The following is a 20123-nucleotide window of genomic DNA, read 5'->3' as shown; positions in this document are numbered from 1 at the left end:
AAATAAGGGAGACCATCTAGTAGTAAGTTGCTGAATTTGATGAAGCATAGGTAAAAAATTCAGTCCAAATAAATCTTTATATTTCTTGGTGATTTTTATACCTAAATAGATAAAGTTATCAGTAACAAGTCAACAGTCAAATTGACTGAATGAGCAAATCTATTCACCAACTGTGAGTCCCCAGATGCCGACCAGGGCTGAGCTGTGGGTCAGAGCTGTTCCCCACTGAGCCCCTTCCCTTCAACCCAAACACACTAAAGTGATTCAGCTTTCTATGAAAAGCAACTTTACAGTCCGGCTCCTGAAGTGAATCAGCAAATTATCCGTATTCCTAAGCACAAAGATCAATGCATAAATCATATTTTTCTCCAGAGAATATCACGTTAATCACCCAGAGTCCCAGGATTACACTCTGTTCCCATGGATTTCTTCATCAATATCCCACCGTGAACTGAATTTCCTGCAGAGGGGGAGAGAGGCGAGGAGAGATGGTTATGGAGTGAGGCATCAGCAGTAAACCTCCCCAACACTGACAATCAAACCTACTAAACCCCCCCCCCCACTAACATTGGGAATAATGTCCAGTGATTCCAATTCCCAACAAGCAGTACAACACAATCTGTAACATTAAATCCATTCCCCACATCACAACCATAACACGTCCCGCAAAACACATCTCCCCCCACCACCATAAATCACCCACAACACCCCCATACCCCAAACTCTCCCTACCGCCCTCCCCCACCACAAAACACTGAGCAACCCTGGAAAAGCAGCAATTCCAATGACAAACCATGAAAACTGGGCACTGGATCCCTGGAATGGAATGGAGCAGGAGGCCATTCCCAAGTTGAGGTGCTGTGGGGACTGGTTACACCCCCTCCCACAGTTCCGGTTCCGGACCGTGGTTTCTCAGTGCCCAGACTGTGCTGTAATGACCAGCTCCAGCTCCAGTGACAAGAGCTGGGAAGCCCAGCATTGACCGGTATCCAACACGGTTCCTGCCTCAGGCCGTGGCGGAGGAGTTGGAGGAGGATTCTCCTTTGTCAGAAGCTGTGAATGGAAGGACAGGCAGGAAAACATTTATTACCAATGCCGTACAGACTCGGAGAAACAAAGACAGCCATATCACACAATACACCACCGCACAAACACAGGTATATACGGGTAATCTCACACACTGACAGAGACATACAGAAAAGCGTCACACACACACACACACACACACACTCACACAGAACCCATCAGACACAGTGAAAATGAACAATGTAACACAACCATCCAGCTGTGATTTACAGAGAACTTACTTTTGGTGGGATTGTAGTCTTTGTTCCCTGCTGAGAAACACGCGGCTGTAAAACAGAGACAGTCAGTGAGAACGGTCCCACATCCCCAGCATATAACCAGATAGATTCAGTACCTGCCCAGTGGGCTCTGAATCCCAATCAAACAGAACTCAAGCTACAATTTGTGAAAGGAGACACATCCAACAGGACCAGCAGGAGCCCCAACTCATTGTGAGGCCATGAGACGGAACAAAGCTGGTGTGTGACAGAGAGGTCAGTGGGAGGTTTGGAGTGACCATTTACTCTAATACTGACCCTGGTCAGGTCCACCAGGTATGGACGCACACGGTAATGAGAGGCTCAGGTGGGACAGGTAGGAGGAATTGATTTCCCGGAGCAGAGGAGTCCATAATCAGAGTCTGTAAGCGAGGAACAAGATCACTGGGAGTGACCAGAGGAAAGAATGTTTCTCACACCCTGCCCCAGAAGATGGCTGGAATCAAATACACTGACGTAGCGATGAAGAAAGACTCTCACAACATTGAAGATAGATCTAGACAGGTACTTGAATCACCAAGGTAGAGAGGGGCAAGGAAATGGGATCAGAGTATGCAAGTATGTGGTCAGCAAAGGCAGGTCAGGCCAAAGGGACTAATTTCATACAGTCTGACTTGATGACTCTTGCACTGGGGGAAAGTAGAAAACAAAGTGATCATTAGTCTATAAGATGACAAGAAGCTTAGATAAAGTGGACAGCCAGCTTTGGCTTTAACCAGAAAAGCAATGTCTAATACCAAAGAACATCCTCGTGAGGCTGATTGAAAGGAAGTACAGTGGGAGGATGTCAGAGGGGTGTGTGGGACACTGCTGGGGGTGGTGTCGGGGCTGACACATTATGGACAGTTAAGAGGCAGAATATGTTATAATGGGAGAACAAACAGAGGTGGTGAATAGTGCGGGCGAAGACAGACAACGTTGGATGTGGGGCACCCACAAGGGTGGTGGGATGGGCTTTGCTGAGGAATGGCAGGACACACCCTGCCCAAGCCCCTTTCCCCAGGGGAAGTCCAACTCCCTCCAATCCTACCTCTCTTTTTGTAGGCAACACCAACAGTGATGACGACCACCAGGATCACCAGGACCACAACGACAGCGATGATCCAGATTGGGATGGAGTTGGACTTTGAACCTGTTGATGATTCAGAGAAACAGTCACATCAGTGACAGAGACAGGGATAACCCCGATTCTCCCTTCACCAACCCCACCCACACCCTCATCCTCCCATCCCACAAAGAGAGACCAACCACTGATTCCTCCCCGTCCTCTCCTGGGTCTGTGGTCAACAGTGACCCCTCACTGTGCTCTTGGACCAGAGGTCAACAATGCCCCCTCACAATCCCAGCCCTGGGCCAGTGGTCAGCCAAGCCCCCTCTCTCTCACTGTCCATGTACCACCCCACTGGTGAGTGTCTCTTACCCAGGAACAGGACGAGGGGCTCTCGGAGACGCCGGTGTTCCACCCGACAGGAGAACTCTGCAGTGTCCGTCGGCTCCACCCACAACGTCCTGGTCAGCTGGTAGGTGTTGTCGTGATTGGGCAGGATCCCGTGGGAATGGGTCTCCTCCATGATCCGGCCATTCCGCAGAATAGTCACGTTGATGGACTGAGGGTAGAAGCCAGTGGCCACACAGGAGAGGAGGCCGCCATCCTTGGAGGCGGTGAACGAGACTTCGGGGGGATCTGGGGGTGGGAGAGGAGGCAGTGAGTAGGGGCAGAAAGGGGAGGAAGAGGAGAGGGCAAAGGCGGAGAGAAAAAGGCGAGGTGGAGAGGAGAGAGAGGAGACAGCAGGGGGGAGAGAAGACGGCGGAGTGGGGTCAGAGGAGACGGGTGGAAGCAGGGCACAGGGCGAGTGTTGGGGGGGGTCACTCCCAAACACACATTCCCCCCCCCCCCCCACACTCACTGGGTTTCAGGTGACTCTCCCCGGCCTTGACGTATGTCTTCACCCATTTGATGCACTCCTGCTCCAGGTATCCCTTCCAATCCTGGTTCCCGGCCGTGTTCCGGTCCCACTTGTTCTTGGTGATAATACCCCAGGTCACAGGGGTCACCCACACACTCTGGTCCTTGTCAAACCTGATGTAGTCCGACCCATCCCAGCCGTACTGAACGAACCCGGTGGTGGTCCCGTCGTCATGGAGCTCACAGCCGTACATAATCTGCCAAATGTGGATCCCTGGAACAACCGGGGGTGGGGGTGGGGGGGACCCAGATCTGTCAAACGTGGTTCAAATCACACCCCCATAATTCACCCCGTCACCCCCAACACCCCAATTACCCGACACCCCCATAATCTCCAGTTACTCCCATCACCCCCACAATCCCCAGTTAACTCGTCACCCCTGCAATCCCTGCAGTTACCCCATCACCCCATTAACCCCACAATCCCCAGTTACCGTCACCCCATAATCCTGACAGTTACCCCATCACCCAACAATCTTGTTACCCCATCACCTCTCAACAATCCCGTTACCCTCCACAACCCCCAGTCACCCCACCTCCACAAACCCCAGTTACCCCATCACCCCACAATCACCACAGATACCCTCCATGTGGAGGAAAAGGGCCAATAAGCTACGTGACGAGGGTCGAGGAGACAGCAAAGCAAAGACCCTTGTGCGCAAACAGAGAACGTTAGGTGCTAACTCTTGTGAAATAAGGTACGAGTCTAATCTGCTGTGACCAGAGAAACAGAAACCAATGTGCTTGAGTTCTGCAAGATAGTTTAACTTGTAACTGCTTTTTATAGTAAACTGTAACATATTGATAGAGTGGTAATATCCCTATACAATGATTGGACATATTATAGTAAGTCTGCTGTTACTATGCTGAACAGTATGAAAGGATGCTACAGGTTTCCCCCACAATCCGAAGGTAGAGCGTTCCTATGAAACCATTTGTAAGTGTCAGGGTCCGGTCTGTAATCTGCTTTCCGGGTTTTGATCCGGTCCGAGGGCTCCGGACTCCGGGTCCTGCAGTTGTCCCTCCCATCACCCGTGATCGAGTTAGGACCCTCCTGGTTCAAGGAGACACACCTATATCTCATGGAGCTGCAGGTGTTATAAGGGGCCTTGGGACTGGGACCAGGCAGGTGGTTGTTTTGTTCTGTTTCCTTGCCGGCTCCGAACTCTACTTTGCATTCTGTGATCCCGCCCGGGCTCAGATCTTCTCTTCATCATGCTTCACTGCTCCGTGCTGGTACTACCAGGTTGGTCCTCTTCCCCCACCTTTCTTCCCATGCGCTGTCCCGCTTCTCCGCTCGTTTGTTTTCGCGCGGTCGCCCTGTCTGCCGGTCGTTTCCGATTTTCCCGTTGTCATGACTGTTGTGTTGGTCACTCTGGACCTATGCCCGTTCCTACCCCTTTCCTCTGTCGGGCAGGTCCGGCCGACCTGCCGCTGCCCGGCAGTGGTTCTGCCCCATCCTCCTCTTCCGCCCGAACCCTGGGATTGTGCCCCGCACCCGCCTAGGGGTTCGCGTCGTGCCCAGGTCTCTGGTGTTTCCGCCTGGGAGGCATCCCTACCTGGGATATATGCGGCCAGCCCCAGGAGGGCTCTCCGCCAGCTTATCTAGCCAGCTGTCTACCTGCCTGCACCCCAGGGACCTGCCTGCCTGAACTCTATCTGCCTGAACCCCAGCTCTACCCTTAAATGCCATGGCATCCCCGTCCTGTCCTCCCCCTAGTACTTCAGTGTCTGCGTCTTGCGTTTGGGTCCATCCGGCCGCGTTCCTGAAAGTAAGCCGAATTGGCGTAAATCGAAGAAACAATTACCATTAATTTTTGAGCGTTCCCAGACCCCAAAACACCCTACCAAATCAAACCAAATAAGACACAAAACTTATCATTCCTGCTTTTACTATGTTAGTGTTATGTTATGATAAATATACAGCCTATATAAAGTAGAAGTATTGTATGTATGGTGTAGCTTCACTTATCAAACTCCGGAAGACAGCGAGCGAAAACCGATTCGGAGAAAAAACACGCATGCGACACACAACTGCCCGCATGGTCATTGTAGTCTTTCCCGGGGTCAACACAAAGCGGGCGTCTTTTTTTCGTAAAAGCGAAAATCCTCTTTGGTTAGTAAAAAGAAGTACTAATGTAGGTCTTTCATAACAGCAAGTTGATGTAAAAAGAACGTTCGAAAAATGGGGGCCGCCTGTATTCTAACAGGAGAGTGGAGTCTCTCTCTCTCTCCCCCCTCTCTCTCTCCCCCCCTCTCTCTCTCTCCCCCCCTCTCTCTCTCTCCCCCCCCTCTCTCTCTCCCCCCCCTCTCTCTCTCTCCCCCCTCTCTCTCTCTCCCCCCCTCTCTCTCTCCCCCCCTCTCTCTCTCTCCCCCCCTCTCTCTCTCCCCCCCTCTCTCTCTCTCCCCCCCTCTCTCTCTCCCCCCCCCTCTCTCTCTCCCCCCCTCTCTCTCTCCCCCCCTCTCTCTCTCCCCCCCTCTCTCTCTCTCCCCCCCTCTCTCTCTCCCCCCCCTCTCTCTCTCTCCCCCCCTCTCTCTCTCTCCCCCTCTCTCTCTCTCCCCCCCCTCTCTCTCTCACCCCCCTCTCTCTCTCTCACCCCCCTCTCTCTCTCTCCCCCCCCCCCTCTCTCTCTCTCCCCCCGAAATTAGGCTCAGGAGTTGAGTATTCTTATCACCCAAGGTCAAACTTTCATGACCATCAGGAGCACGTCAGCAGGGTCTCAGTGTTAATGAGATGCGAACGGGGGTGGGGGCGGGAGAGCTGGGGAAAACCCCAGTAGAAAAGGAAACGATCAGAATTGCTATCCTAATGTGCAAAAGAAAGCTGTGAATTTGTAAGAAGTGAGAGAATTGGCGAGAGTAATTACAGCTCAAGGGACCTAACTCTGGGAGTAAGGCATCCCGAGGCCGTCCAGTGCAGAGACAACTCCAGGAGTACTTATCTCCAGCCGGAGACACAGTTCCTGGGGGACTAAGAAAAGATAGGGGACGAAATTGGAAGAAATCATAAAGAACGCAGCGACTCGACTCCCATCGCTCGGGAAGGGACCACATGAACCGATGAGAGCTCAAAGAGAAACTGGGGTTTGGGGGACGTGAAAATTAAACCACTCTGCTGACAGGAAGAAGAGAAAAAGGCAAGAAGGATTGAGAGAGATGCTGCCTGACCCACTGTGTTGTTCCAGTGATCCTACGATATTGTTGGGATAACGGAGACATGGCTGCAAGGGGATCAGGCCTGGGAATTGAGTGTACCAGGGTATATGTGCTATCGTAGAGACAGAAATATGGGAAGAGGGGGTGGGGTGGCCCTGTTGGTGAGGAATGAGATTCAGTCCTTAGCAAGAGGTGACTTGGGAACAGGGGAAGTAGAGTCTGTGTGGATTGAGCTGAGGAACAGTAAGGGTAAAAAGACCCTAATGGGTGTTGTGTACAGGCCCCCAAACAGTAGCGTGGATATTGGGTACAAGTTGATTAGGGAGTTAACATTGGCATGTGCTAAAGGTAATGCAGTCGTTATGGGAGATTTCAACATGCAGGTGAACTGGGAGAATCAGGTTGGTGCTGGACCCCAAGATAGGGAGTTTGTGGAGTGTCTAAGGGATGTATTTTTGGAACAGCTTGTGCTTGAGCCAACCAGGAATGAGGCAATTTTGGACTTGGTGATGTGTAATGAACAGGAATTGATAAGTGATCTTGAAGTAAAGGAGCCATTAGGAAGTAGTGATCATAACATAAGTTTTTATCTACAATTTGAGAGGGATAAGGGCAGATCAGAGGTGTCAGTGTTGCAATTAAATAAAGGAGACTACGGAGCCATGAGGGAAGAGCTGGCCAAAGTTAAATGGGCGGATGCCCTGGCAGGAAAGACAGTGGATCAGCAGATATTCTTGGGCATAATACAAAAGATGCAAAAGCAGTTCATTCCAATGAGAAGGAAGGATTCAAAGAGGGGGAAGGGGCCACAGTGGTTGACAAAGGAAGTCAGAGATTGTATAGCATTAAAGAAAAAGAAGTATGACAGGGCTAAGATGAGTGGGAATACATATGATTGGGAAAGTTTTAAGGAGCAGCAGATCTTAACTAAAAAAGCAATACGGACAGAAAAATCAGGTATGAGCTCAGTCTAGCCAGGAATATAAAAGGGGATAGCAAAAGCTTTTTTAGCTATGTGAAGAGAAAGAAGATAGTTAAGAACAATGTTGGCCCCTTGAAGAATGAATTGGGAGAAATTGTTATGGGAAACAGGGAAATGGCAACAGAATTTAATGAGTACTTTAGATCTGTCTTCACCAGGGAGGACACAAGCAATCTCCCAGATGTATGGATGGGCCAGGGTCATAAGATATCAGAGGAATTGAGACAGATTGACATTAGGAAAGAAACTGTGATGAGTAGACTGGTAGGACTGAAGGCTAATAAATCCCCAGGTCCAGATGGTCTGCACCCAAGGGCTCTAAAAGAGGTGGCTCAGGAAATTGCGGATGCATTGGTAATCATTTTCCAATGTTCCTTAGATTCAGGATCAGTTCCTGAAGATTGGAGAGTGGCTAATGTTATCCCACTTTTCAAGAAGGGAGGGAAGGAGAAAACGGAGAACTATCGCCCTGTTAGCCTAACGTCAGTCGTGGGGAAGATGCTTGAGTCCATTATTAAGGACGAAATAGTGGCACATCTAGATGGCAGAAATAGGATTAGGCCGAGCCAGCATGGATTTACCAAGGGCAAATCATGCTTGACTAATCTGTTGGAGTTTTTTGAGGGTGTAACAAGGATGTTAGACGAGGGTAAGCCAGTGGATGTTGTGTACCTAGATTTTCAGAAGGCATTCGATAAGGTGCCACATAGGAGATTGGTGAGTAAAATCAGAGCTCATGGCATTGGGGGCAGGGTTTCAACATGGATAGAAAACTGGTTGGCAGATAGAAAGCAAAGGGTAGCAGTGAATGGGTGTTTCTCGGACTGGCTGGAGGTGACTAGTGGGGTACCACAGGGCTCTGTATTGGGACCACAGCTCTTTACGATTTATGTCAACGATTTAGATGAGGGCATTGAAAACTATATCAGCAAGTTTGCTGACGATACTAAACTGGGTGGCAGTGTGACATGCGAAGAGGACGTTAGGAGAATACAGGGAGACTTGGATAGGCTGGGTGAGTGGGCAGATACTTGGCAGATGTCATTCAATGTGAATAAATGTGAAGTTATCCACTTTGGAAGCAGGAACAAGAGGGCAGAGTATTGTCTGAACGGTGTAGAGTTAGGTAAGGGAGAAATGCAAAGAGACTTAGGAGTCCTAGTTCATCAGTCAATGAAGGTGAATGAGCAAGTGCAACAGGCAGTGAAGAGGGCAAATGGAATGTTGGCCTTTGTTACAAGGGGAATTGAGTACAAGAGCAAGGATGTCCTTTTGCATTTGTACAGGGCCCTGGTGAGACCACACCTGGAATATTGTGTACAGTTTTGGTCTCCAGGTTTAAGGAAGGACATTCTGGCAATTGAGGAAGTGCAGCGTAGATTCACTAGGTTGATTCCTGGGATGGCAGGGCTGTCTTACGCAGAGAGATTAGAGAGATTGGGCTTGTATACGCTGGAATTGAGGAGATTGAGAGGGGATCTGATTGAAACGTTTAAGATAATTAAAGGATTTGATAGGATTGAGGCAGGAAATATGTTCCAGATGTCAGGAGAGTCCAGTACCAGAGGGCATGGATTGAGAATAAGATGTCAGTTATTTAAAACAGTTGAGGAAGAGCTTCTTCTCCCAGAGAGTTGTGCAGGTGTGGAATGCACTACCTCGGAAGACGGTGGAGGCCAATTCTCTGGATGCTTTCAAGAAGGAGCTAGATAGATATCTGATGGATAGGGGAATCAAGGGATATGGGGACAAGGCAGGGACTGGGTATTGATAGTGAATGATCAGCCATGATCTCAGAATGGCGGTGCAGACTCGAGGGGCCGAATGGTCTACTTCTGCACCTATTGTCTATTGAAACGGCAGCGGTCGATCAGGTAATGCTGGTCCTGCTGATGAAGGAACCTTGAGAGTAAGTAAAAAGACGGAGGAGAACATCGAGAAGGTAAGAGAGCATCGAAAATTGGGGACCCCCTGGTACCGCCTGGATCACCGACCGATACAGTAATACATGAAACGGGATGATCGATACGGGGTAACGTTTAGTAGGGACCTGTACGGGTGGTCGCAAGGAGATTGGCCCTATGTCGGAACATTTAACTTGCGTTAGATAAGGGACTGATAAGGGAAGGGAAAGATACTGGAAATGGGAGATGGGGATCCGAATTGGGATATGGATTATTTGATCAGCTGTTTTTATAAATGAGTGGAGGTAGCCAGGAGACTTCCCTCGGAAAGATAAATGACCGCATAAGAATAATCCCCCGGCCTCCCAACCGCCACTGGGACAGTATCTCCCGTTGGCCCCGAGTGCTCCCCTGGAGACGGACACAGAGGAATTGATGTATTCTACGGGCAGGATGTAGATCCCACCTACGATGAGCAGGCAGTCCCCTACATTGGGGGCAGGGAGATCTCGATAACCGGGCCCCTTCTGTTCTTGGGCCCCAAAGGGCTGGGGGTATCAGTAGAACTAAACAAACAACAGCGAGACTGATGGAAAACAGAGAGGCTCTCTCACAGGGGACCTGTCGACCCCCAGCTCACAGTGGCCATAAGCCCCTCCCCCCCCACTAGGGCAAAGCACATTGGATCTACGGTGCACCGTCTGTCACAAACTTCACACCCAGCCCAGACAATCTCTGTTCTAATCCCGGGAGCGACTATGCTCACCATCGAGATCTTTGACAGGCAGACAGGAAGGATTATTCTAAAACCTATGATGTTAAAGGCGTTATTCCAGTGACAGTGCCCGTCGCAGCCAGACCCCCTGCTCTACCCAAAAGCTCTCGCCGGCATTATCGCCCGACAGCTCAGGCAGAGGAAGGCATCGTGTCTGTAACACCTGATACAGGAGGTGCTGCATCACCCCCATCCTTCCCATTCCTAAACCAGGAAGGCAGAACGAACCAGGAAGAACCAGGAAGGATGATGCCAGCACAGTAGTGAATGCCCTAATGAAGGAAATCCTACCAAGATTTGGGATTCCATTCTGCATTAATAGTGACCGGGAACTCATTTTACTAACAGATTAGTGCAAGGGCTGAAAGTCGCCCTGGGATTTCAGTGGAAGTTAAACTTCCCCTATCAACCCCAATCCTCAGGAATGATGGAAAGGGTAAACGGAGAAATAAGAAATGTACCAGGCTAGGTGTGTCAGCAGAATGATATTAAATGGTCAGAGGATTTGCCTCCGGTAATGGATGCTTTGCAAAACCGGAAGAATAGGAGTACGGGGTTCACCCCACACAAAATATTCATGGGTAGACCAATGACAACGGGGCTGAAGCTCCTGATGACACCGGAGAGAGTGGCTTTAATCTGGAATGATGAAAAACCCTAACATATGCACAAGCACTGTGTCCCCAGGTGGAAAAGCTTCCTGGCCAAGTGAGGGATGCCCAGACTCCCGACCGAAGGAAATGTGCACCTCTTCAAACCAGCAGATTGGGTATATGTTCGAACTGTGACAAAAGGATCTTTCTCTCCGAGGTGGAGAGGACCCTATCAGTCCGGTTGGTCACTCGGACTGCAGTGAAGGGAGAAGGAAAACCCGACTGGATTCACACCACTCGGTGCAAACGGCACTACGAGAAAGGAGAGGAACAACAGACCTGAGTGAACTGGAGTGAACAGCACCTGTTCAGCTGCCGAGTCGAGTGAAAGGAGCCACACCACCTTGTGGTCCCACTCACTGTTAATAACTGGACTATTAACCACTGCAATCAGAGGACTCGGAGTTGAATCCAAGAATACCTTCCTCCAGTTGGCGTATGATTATGTGAATAGCACCACCCACACAAGCTGTTGGGTCTGTATGGTGATACCAGCACACACCGGAGGAGGACGGAAGATGCCCTTTGTGGCTATACCCCTCACCAAAAAAAGAGGAGGGGGGACTTGGAATTGGATGGGAGGAGCAGGCCCCATGTTGTGGAGATACAGTTTTACCCCAGTGGTACCACCTACAATGGCCCTGGAGGAAGGACACCTTGCTGGCGAGGCAGCAATGGCACAGGGGAACAGGGAATGGGACTGAGGGGGCCAACGGGTCTGCTAAATGGATCCTATTTCCCACGTTACCCTGACATTTCAGACTCACCCCCCCCCCGGATGGTAGTATATAGACAGAGGAGGCACCTGTTGCTGCAAGGAGAATGGGCTGTGGAAGACAGGATGGAGTAAGTGAACGGAGAAAAGAAGAGTAATGGGACCGGCCACAATAGTACTACCTTCCCCAGTCCCCACCTCTGCCAAACAACACCTTTTAGATCTGTGGGGAGCGAGTTTACCCCTGGCTAAAGAATGACTGGTACCCTGGGTTTGCAGTACCCCCGGTTAGAAACAGACCACCCACACTGGGAAAAGGGGGAAAGCAGGAACAAGACAAGGGCAATCTCCAAAATGGAGCGATTTTGGATGATAGCTGTTCCCTCTGATGGGGTCACGAAGACGGCCACGGTATTGATGAATATTGCCACTGCCCTTGAGAAACTGGCGAATGCCACAGCAGAGGGGCTCAATACAACCCGACAGGCTCGAGAAGCTGTCACTGCGGAGACCGAGCCCGGAGAAAGGGGGCTCTTCAGAACAAAATGGCCCTTGATTTCCTGCTGGCCGAGAAAGGGGTGACTTGCGCTATCACAGGGCAGGAATGTTGCATGTATATACCCGACAAATCAGAAATCAGCACTAATCTGGCAGATCACATGAAGAAATCAGTGACTAAAATAAAACAGGTGGGTGGGCAGTTCCACAACTATAACCCAACCTGGGGGAGAATGGTGGCTGCTTGGAAACTGGTGGGAGACGCTGGTACATTATGGGATAATACTTGTAATTGTGGTCATTTGTTTACTGGCCACAAGATTCCTCTGCCATACTAGCCTCCAGAGGACAGGGCCCAATGACTCTGGCCCCCATGTATGTACGAAGACAAACTGGAAAGGCCTGGAACCTCCAGGGAAGGGGAGGAAGAAGAGATTATTAGTGATAGCTATGATGAGGAGTTACGTCTGAAATTGCGTCCCTTTCCTGAGGGTTACAAAGCCCCCTTCCTAGAGAGAGACTCAATGAGAGAATACAAATGTGAACAGGGTAAACAATATGAGTGTTGAGCTAGAAGGTCAACAATGAGGGATTTGTGGAGGCAAAGCAAAAACCCTTGTGTGCAAATAGGGAACAGTACATGCTAACTCTTGCAAGAGTCTAACCTGCTGTGACCAGAGGAACAGAAACTAATGCACTGAGCTTTCAAGATAATTGAACTTGTATCTGCTTTTTCTTTTTATAGAAACATTAGTATATTATTAGAGTGGTAATATTCCTATATAATGCTTGGATATATTATTTTAAGTCTGCAGTTACTACGCTGAACTGTACAAAAGGATGCTATTGTAACAGGTGAGTACAGTTGGGTGCTGGTGGAGACCAGCTCTCTCTCTCCTTGGTCCCAAGTAAAATGAAGGTCCCAAAACGAGACTCAGGAGTTAAGTATTCTTTTCACCCAAAGTGCAATTTCCACGACACTCCACAATCCCCAGTTATTACCGCCACCCCTCAATCCCCACTTACCCTGTCCCCACACCCCAGTTACCGTGCTCCCCACAATCCCATTACCCCATCCCCACCACAATCACCCCCCACCCCCCAGAATCAGTTACCCTCCACAATCCCCAGTTACCCCATCCCCTCCCACAATCCCCAGGCACACATACCCCCCTACCCCACCCTACATTCTCAGTTAACTGCCAGTCCCTCCAGTTACCCAGTCCCCCCACACCCCACAGTAACCCTGTTTCCCCCCCAACAGTCACCCAGTCCCCCCAACAATACCCACAGCCACCCTGACCACACAGTCTCCCTACAATTCCCAGTTAATCCCCAACCCCCATAATTCCATGACCCCCTTTGCCTGACACAATCCACACAGTTACCCCCCCCCCAATCCCTACCACTGTTCCCTGTTACACCCCCCAATGCCCGGTCCCTCCCATCAACCCCTCACTCCACGTTGCTCACCACTCACCCACTGTCTGGTTGGTCCGTTCCATGAGGATCTGGATGCTGTCCTTGAATAACTGCTCCCATCCTCGTAAGATCTTTGTCAACCGTTCCCAGTAGTCGGGTCCCTGACTGTCCGCCATCCACTGCTGACGGGGCTTGTCTCGGCCTACGACACTGTCATAGTAATTTGTCTGCTCTTCGTCCACATACCCAGATCTCATGAACTCTGGGACCCCCGACCCTGGGGTCACCCTCGTGTAGAAATAACGGAGAGAGTGAGAGCCTGGAACCGAGAGAGAGTCAGAGAGGCTGCGAGTCCAGATTGCAAGGAGAACCTATACCTGAAACCAGCACCCTGAAATCTAAGACACTGGGGTTCACCCCAAACCCCCCTCCCCCCCCCCGAGAGGATCAGACTCCCAAAACCGGAGAATCAGGACTGACCCCTCACACCAAGGGACACATTTGAAGCAGAGACAGGATCTAAGTGCAGGACGTATCCTCCACTGATGGACAGGACGTCACTCAGTCAACAGAACCAGAGGCAACAGTGGGACAGGAGGAATTTGTGGCATCGCTGATGGAGGAAAGCAACAGGAAGGGTAGGAAAAGAGGGTGCGGCCATTCTGTGATGAAAAGCAATTTGCCCTTTGATAGAGAATGTATTGGTTAGTGCGAGTGATCTGGGTTCAACTCCAGCCAAACTCTGTGGAGTTTGTACATTCTCCCCATGAATGTTTGAGTTTCATCCAGGAGCTCCAGTTTCCTCCACATGACACAGACGTATGGGTTATACGTTTGGGCATGGTATGCTGGCACAAAATGTTCCCTCTGAGGTCTGATTTTGTTACTTGTGCACAAAGGAATTTAAACTGTGCATAAAAGGTTGTCGCCCTCTACCTCACTGGCATACTAAGTATATTTCACGATCGTACACAATCACATTTCCTTTTCCAGTTTCTACAGTGGTTAGTGTTGACAACCCGGTGTTTGTGATGATTTGTCTTCAGATTTCAGAACTTGCTATTGTATATGAGAAATAAAACTCATTGATGTGTATTATTTTATTTCTTTTAAACAACAAACTGGACTTGGCAATTTATTATCCTCAGAACAACTTCAAGTTTACTTCCACTGAAAAATTCAGTCTCATTGTCACAGAGCGAAAACTTGCCCAGCACCGGATTTTTGAGCAGACTGGTCATTACAGATCGGAGGGGACACTGACCAAAAGCAAAGTAACACTTGAGGGCTTCCCCCAAAACATCCTCAGATTGTGTTGGTCAATGAGGCAAATGACAAACTTCACAGATGTTTCGAGGGACTATGATGTGACAACTGGAGCAAACAATCACCCTTTCTTTCAGGTGACTATTTTCTCTCCACAGAGAGGAGACTGGGGAGGTGAGGACATTGGTCTGTCCCTCCTGCAGGACGTGGGAGTACAGAGACATTTCCACTCACCATTAACACTGTGGGACATGTGTCCAGCCACAGTTCAAGGCAAAACACACAAAGCTACTGGACTCTGTGGCATTTTAGATGCAGAGAATCTGGTAAAAGGTCCACTTAGTGATCTGGTCACATCACAGGTCCAGCAGGAGGAGGTGGGTGGCCACCAGGTAGGGCGGTAAGGACAGGGAGGTAGTGTCTAGGACACTCAGTGGTCACTGCCCTTGCAAACACGTATACCATATCGGATTCTGCTGGGGGAATAATCTCTCATAGAGAAACAGTAACAACTGCCGAGATTATGGTACCACTGCTGGCTCTGACCCACAGCAGGAGAGGAAAATGTCATGTTGAGTGTTGGTAGTTGAGGAATCGTTACGGAGGGGTAAAGACAAGTGCTTCTCAAGCTGAGCCCAGGAAGGTGAGATGCCTCGCTGGTGCCAGGGTCAGGGAAGAGTCAGAGTGGTACAGAGGTTCTGGAGGGGGAGGTTGAAAAGTGAGAGGTCATGGTACATGTTGGTACCAAAGAAATAGGTGGAGAAGTGTGGTCCTGCAGAGAGTATTTATGGGGGTCTGGCAGAAGGCAAAAAGCAGGATCTACAGTTGTAGTGAATTACTCTGTGCCAGTGAGGGTAGAAATCGGAACATGTGTGGTCGAGGAGTCAGAGAGTCACAAATCTCAGAAACAGGCCCTTCAGCCCAACTAAAATTCCTATCCAAGTGTCCCATTCATCAGCGTTTTCCATCTCCCCCTAAAGGAAATGATGCCAGTGAACAACTCGACCGAGGGCAACATCCTCTAGATGGTTCACAAAACTACTTTTTTCATGTTGAACTTTTCCAATCCACGTATCTATCAGAATGCCTTTTCAATATTGTTAATGCACCTGCCTCAACCACTTCATCTGGCACCATCTCTGGCAAAGATGAACCACCTATCGGGGGAAGTCGTTGTCCTTTGGCAACTTCTCTTAACTCCCACCTTAAACTTTTGTTCTCAGATCGTGATTACCCAACTCTAGGAAAAAGACTGTGGGTACTAACCCTCAAGATGTCACTTTCAGACACAGGAGCAGAATTGGGCCCAAGTCTGCTCCGCCATTTCATCACTCTTGCGAACCTCCTCTGGACCTTCTCCAACGTCATTACATGCTTTCTTAATTAAGGGGCCAAAAACTGCTCATGGCACTCTAAGGAAGGCCTCAACTGTGCTTCATAAAGGCTCAGCGTTACATCCTTGCTTTTATGTTGTAGTCCACTTGAAATGGATGCTGACTTCACAGTTGCCTTCCTCACCATTGACTCAAACTGCAAATTAATCTTTAGGGAATCCTGCACAAGGATTCCCAACTTTCATTCCATCTCAGATTTTTGAACTTCCTCGCTATTTAGAAAATACTCTTTTGCTTTTATGCCTTCTACCAAAGTGCATGACCATATGGTCCAGATGCTGGGAGAGTCCAGTACCAGAGGGGATGGTTTGAGAATAAGGGGTAGGTCATTTAGGACAGAGTGAAGGAAAAATTTCTTCTCCCAGAGAGTTGTGGGGGTCTGGAATGCACTGCCTCAGAAGGCAGTGGAAGACAATTCTCTGGATGCTTTCAAGAAGGAGCTAGATAGCTATCTTATGGATAGGGGAATCAAGGGATATGGGGACAAGGCAGGAACCGGGTATTGATAGTAGATGATCAGCCATGATCTCAGAATGGCGGTGCAGGCTCTAAGGGCCGAATGGTCTACTTCTGCACCTATGGTCTATTGTCATACACTTCCCAACACTGTATTCCATCGTCCATTCTCCTAATCCAAGTCCTTCTGCAGCCCCCCTGCTTCCTCAACACTACCTGCCCCTCCACTTATTTTCATATCATCTGCAAACTTGGCCACAAAGCCATCAATTCCATTACCAAAAATCACTGACACACAACGTAACAAGAAGCGGTCCAAACACAAAACCCTTCAGAACAACACTGGACACCTGTCTACCATGTGAGATGTTATCAAAAGCCTTTCCAGAGTCCATGTTGGCAACATATACTGCCCATCCCTTGTCAATACTCTTGGTTCCCTCTTCAAAGACTTCAATCAGATTTGTGAGAAACAGTTTCTCAGATATGCCTTTCTAAACACAGGTAGATCCAGTTTCTCGGAATCCTAGCTGGTAAATTTTCCAGCACTAACATTAGGCTCAACAGCTTGCAGTTCCCTAACTTGGTAGTGTGGAGGAGCAGAGGGATCTGGGGCTACGTGTCCACAGATCCCTGAAAGTTGCCTCACAGGTAGATAGGGTAGTTAAGAAAGCTTATGGGGTGTTAGCTTTCATAACTCTAGGGATAGAGTTTAAGAATCGTGAGGTAATGATACAGCTCTATAAAAGCAAACACGAGGAAATCTGCAGATGCTGGAAATCCAAACAAGATACACAAAATGCTGGTAGAACACAGCAGGCCAGGCAGCATCGATAGGGAGAAGCGCTGTCGACGTTTTGAGCCGAGACCCTTCGTCAGGACTAACCGAAAGGAAAGATAGTAAGAGATTTGAAAGTAGTGGGGGGAGGGGGAAATGTGAAATGATAGAAGACTGGAGGGGGTGGGATGAAGCTAAGAGCTGGAAAGGTGAAGAGAGATTATAGTGAGGTTGGGATTTCTGCCTGCTCTGGAATTCTTTGACAAGGACTCTCCTACCCCCACCGATGACCCCTTCTCCCGTCTTCAGCCCTCCTCCTCTTCATGGACACCCTGCTCTGGTCTTCTGCCTGCTCTGGAATTCTTTGACAAGGAAGCACTGTCGACATTTCCAGCCGAGACCCCTCGTCAGGACTAACCGAAAGGAAAGATAGTAAGAGATTTGAAAGTAGGAGGGGGAGGGGGAAATGTGAAATGATAGGAGAAGACAGGAGAGGGTGGGGTGAAGCTGAGAGCCGGAAAAGTGATTGGCAAAAGGGATACAGAGCTGGAGAAGGGAAAGGATCAGGGGACAGGAAGCCCCAGGAGAAAGAAAGGGGGGAGGGGAGCACCAGAGGGAGATGGAGAACAGGCAGAGTGATGGGCAGAAAGAGAGAAAAAAAGGGGGAAACTAAATACATTAGGGATGGGGTAAGAAGGGGAGGAGGGGCATTAATGGAAGTTAGAGAAGAAAGTGTTCATGCCATCAGATTGGAGGCTACCCAGCTGGTATATAAGGTGTTGTTCCTCCAACCTGAGTGTGGCTTCATCTTGACGGTAGAGGAGACCATGGATAGACATATCAGAATGGGAATGGGACGTGGAAAACAGGATCTCCCAATGGCCACACATTTTAATTCCACATATTTCAAGGATTATTCTTGACAGAGAAGGTAAAGATCTCATTCTCCCTACAATGGAACTGCATAAAACGGTGGAGAGTTTCCACTGAGTACCGTGAGCATTTCTGCTCAGCACGCAATAGGAGGCCAAGAGGTGACCCGATATGTAAGAGGCACAGTTTAGATGGACGGCCAAAGTCCTTTCCCCTTCATAGGGGTAGTAAAACAAGGGGACCTAGGTTAAGGTGAAAGGAAGGAATTGTACGGGAGATCTGGTGTTTCTACACGGAGAGTGGCTGATATCTGAAATTCACTGCCAGGGGATGTGGTGCAGTCACAAATAACTCTACACTAAAGAGGCATTTGGACTCTTCAATCGGAAAAACTCGACCACGGACGGTTCCGAGACCGGCTGGGAAAGGAGGGGGGTTGGGCACGAGACTAGCAACCCGATCCCGTAAAAACACAGAGCTACAGAAACTCGGAAGATTTTATCCCCGGGAGAGGAAGGAAGACACAAAATGGGCTGCGCCATAAAACTGGAAACTCTGAACAGCCCAGGCAGCACCACAGTTAATGCTTCAGCTCCAGAACTGGGAAAGTGAGGAAACGAGTGGGTGGAGAGGTGGGAGTGATTGGACAATACTCTGTCTCTGATAAAGTAGGGCGGTCAGCGCTGGCGAGTACATAGACCCGTCTGTTAACAGATAAATAACAACACGAAAATGCCTCTCCTCATTACCCTTCTGTAACACATTTAACCTGCTTCCCACAACCCAGTCAGAACCCCTCTCTGTTCTGTGTAAATGCCCCGACAACGCGTCGGAAGGAAGCAATACTCCAGCACGGATCTATAGGACTGAATTGGCTCTTCCCGCGCCATCCTCTAAACCCCAGTGCTAACCAGTCATCTGGTGTCCCACTGTCCACTTGTCCAGTTCCTGCCCAGGTCAGTGAAGGTGTTAACCCATCCGTCCGCACCTCGCCTCCCGTGTGCAGTCTCTGCAGGGGCTCCCACCACACAACACTCCCAACCCGATCGCCACTGACCTCAGGCTGGGTGGCGTGGGACCCTCACACCTTGACTGGGGACGGTGACCCTGTGTCCACCCTCTCACTCACTGAATGTCCCGCTGACCATTGATTCTTCACTCACTTGCGGAGACCCCTCCACTTAGGAGGGCCAGCAGTAGTAGCTGCAGCATCATTATTCCCTCTCTATCAGAACTGTTTCGAGTTTCCAAGCCCTCCGCCACTGCACGGTACAGTAACAATAGCACTCAGCTCACCACTCCCCAAACTCTGCGGACTCCGGGCGATGCCCGTCAGGGTCATTCCCAATCTGCACGCTGATCGGTCCGCACGATAGTGCAGCCCAATCATTATCCGTCTCTCTTCAGCATCATTGGTCTCTGGGCAGAAGTGGTCACAGAAGTGTGAGCCGCTTAGATATAAAATTACAAATATCAGCATCCGTCCAATCAGAAAAAGAGCTGTGTATGCGTCATCGTTTGCCGGGAAGGGTGGGGTGAACGGAGATTGGCATCATAAATCGAAAGTATGGGAACGGGAGGGAGAGGCGGGGTCCTGACGTCACAGATCCCGGGAACAGACCCGGGGGGTCAGACTCGAGGGAAATGACACAGGAGGAGAAAGATAACCCGCTAAAGAGATTCAGCATGGCGAGAATCATTTGTAGAATTAAAGTCATCGAGGGATTGAGAGGGTCGAGGGCTAGATCAGAGAAGTGAAGGTGAGGGCCGAGGGAGTTCAGAGATAGACTCTGTGGGTATTGGGTAGAACCAGAGGGCGGGAGGGGGTGGGGTTGATCGGCAGATGGATCCAGGTGGCAGAAGAGACGGGAGGAGAACCTCGGGGAAATCGGTGCATTTAAACCTATTTATTCTGGAATGGGCAGGTGGGATCAGAGTAAGT

General features: G+C 49.6%; 2 protein-coding genes across 3 annotated transcripts in view; both read right to left on the bottom strand.

The window, feature by feature from the left end:
• Positions 1 to 320: 320 nt before the first annotated feature.
• Positions 321 to 20123, bottom strand: part of LOC132394444 (class I histocompatibility antigen, F10 alpha chain-like) — a 123233-nt gene continuing 103430 nt past the window's right edge. For both annotated transcript variants that reach the window (XM_059970611.1, XM_059970610.1), the window contains one exon: positions 321 to 460. The gene's annotated coding sequence lies outside the window, so the exon portion shown is untranslated. The remainder of the gene's footprint in view (positions 461 to 20123) is intronic.
• LOC132394445 (major histocompatibility complex class I-related gene protein-like) lies at positions 765 to 19521 on the bottom strand. The gene is made up of 7 exons (XM_059970612.1): positions 19345 to 19521; positions 13473 to 13733; positions 3251 to 3523; positions 2764 to 3027; positions 2374 to 2475; positions 1308 to 1352; positions 765 to 1053 (listed from the first exon to the last, which is right to left on the bottom strand). The coding sequence occupies exons 1-7, from the start codon at positions 19394 to 19396 to the stop codon at positions 1007 to 1009; spliced, it is 1044 nt and encodes a 347-aa protein (XP_059826595.1). The 5' UTR covers positions 19397 to 19521; the 3' UTR covers positions 765 to 1006.

The sequence above is a fragment of the Hypanus sabinus genome, chromosome 5 (genome assembly GCF_030144855.1).
Source record: "Hypanus sabinus isolate sHypSab1 chromosome 5, sHypSab1.hap1, whole genome shotgun sequence".
NCBI lineage: Eukaryota > Metazoa > Chordata > Chondrichthyes > Myliobatiformes > Dasyatidae > Hypanus > Hypanus sabinus.
This window is presented reverse-complemented; position numbering and strand designations above follow the sequence as displayed.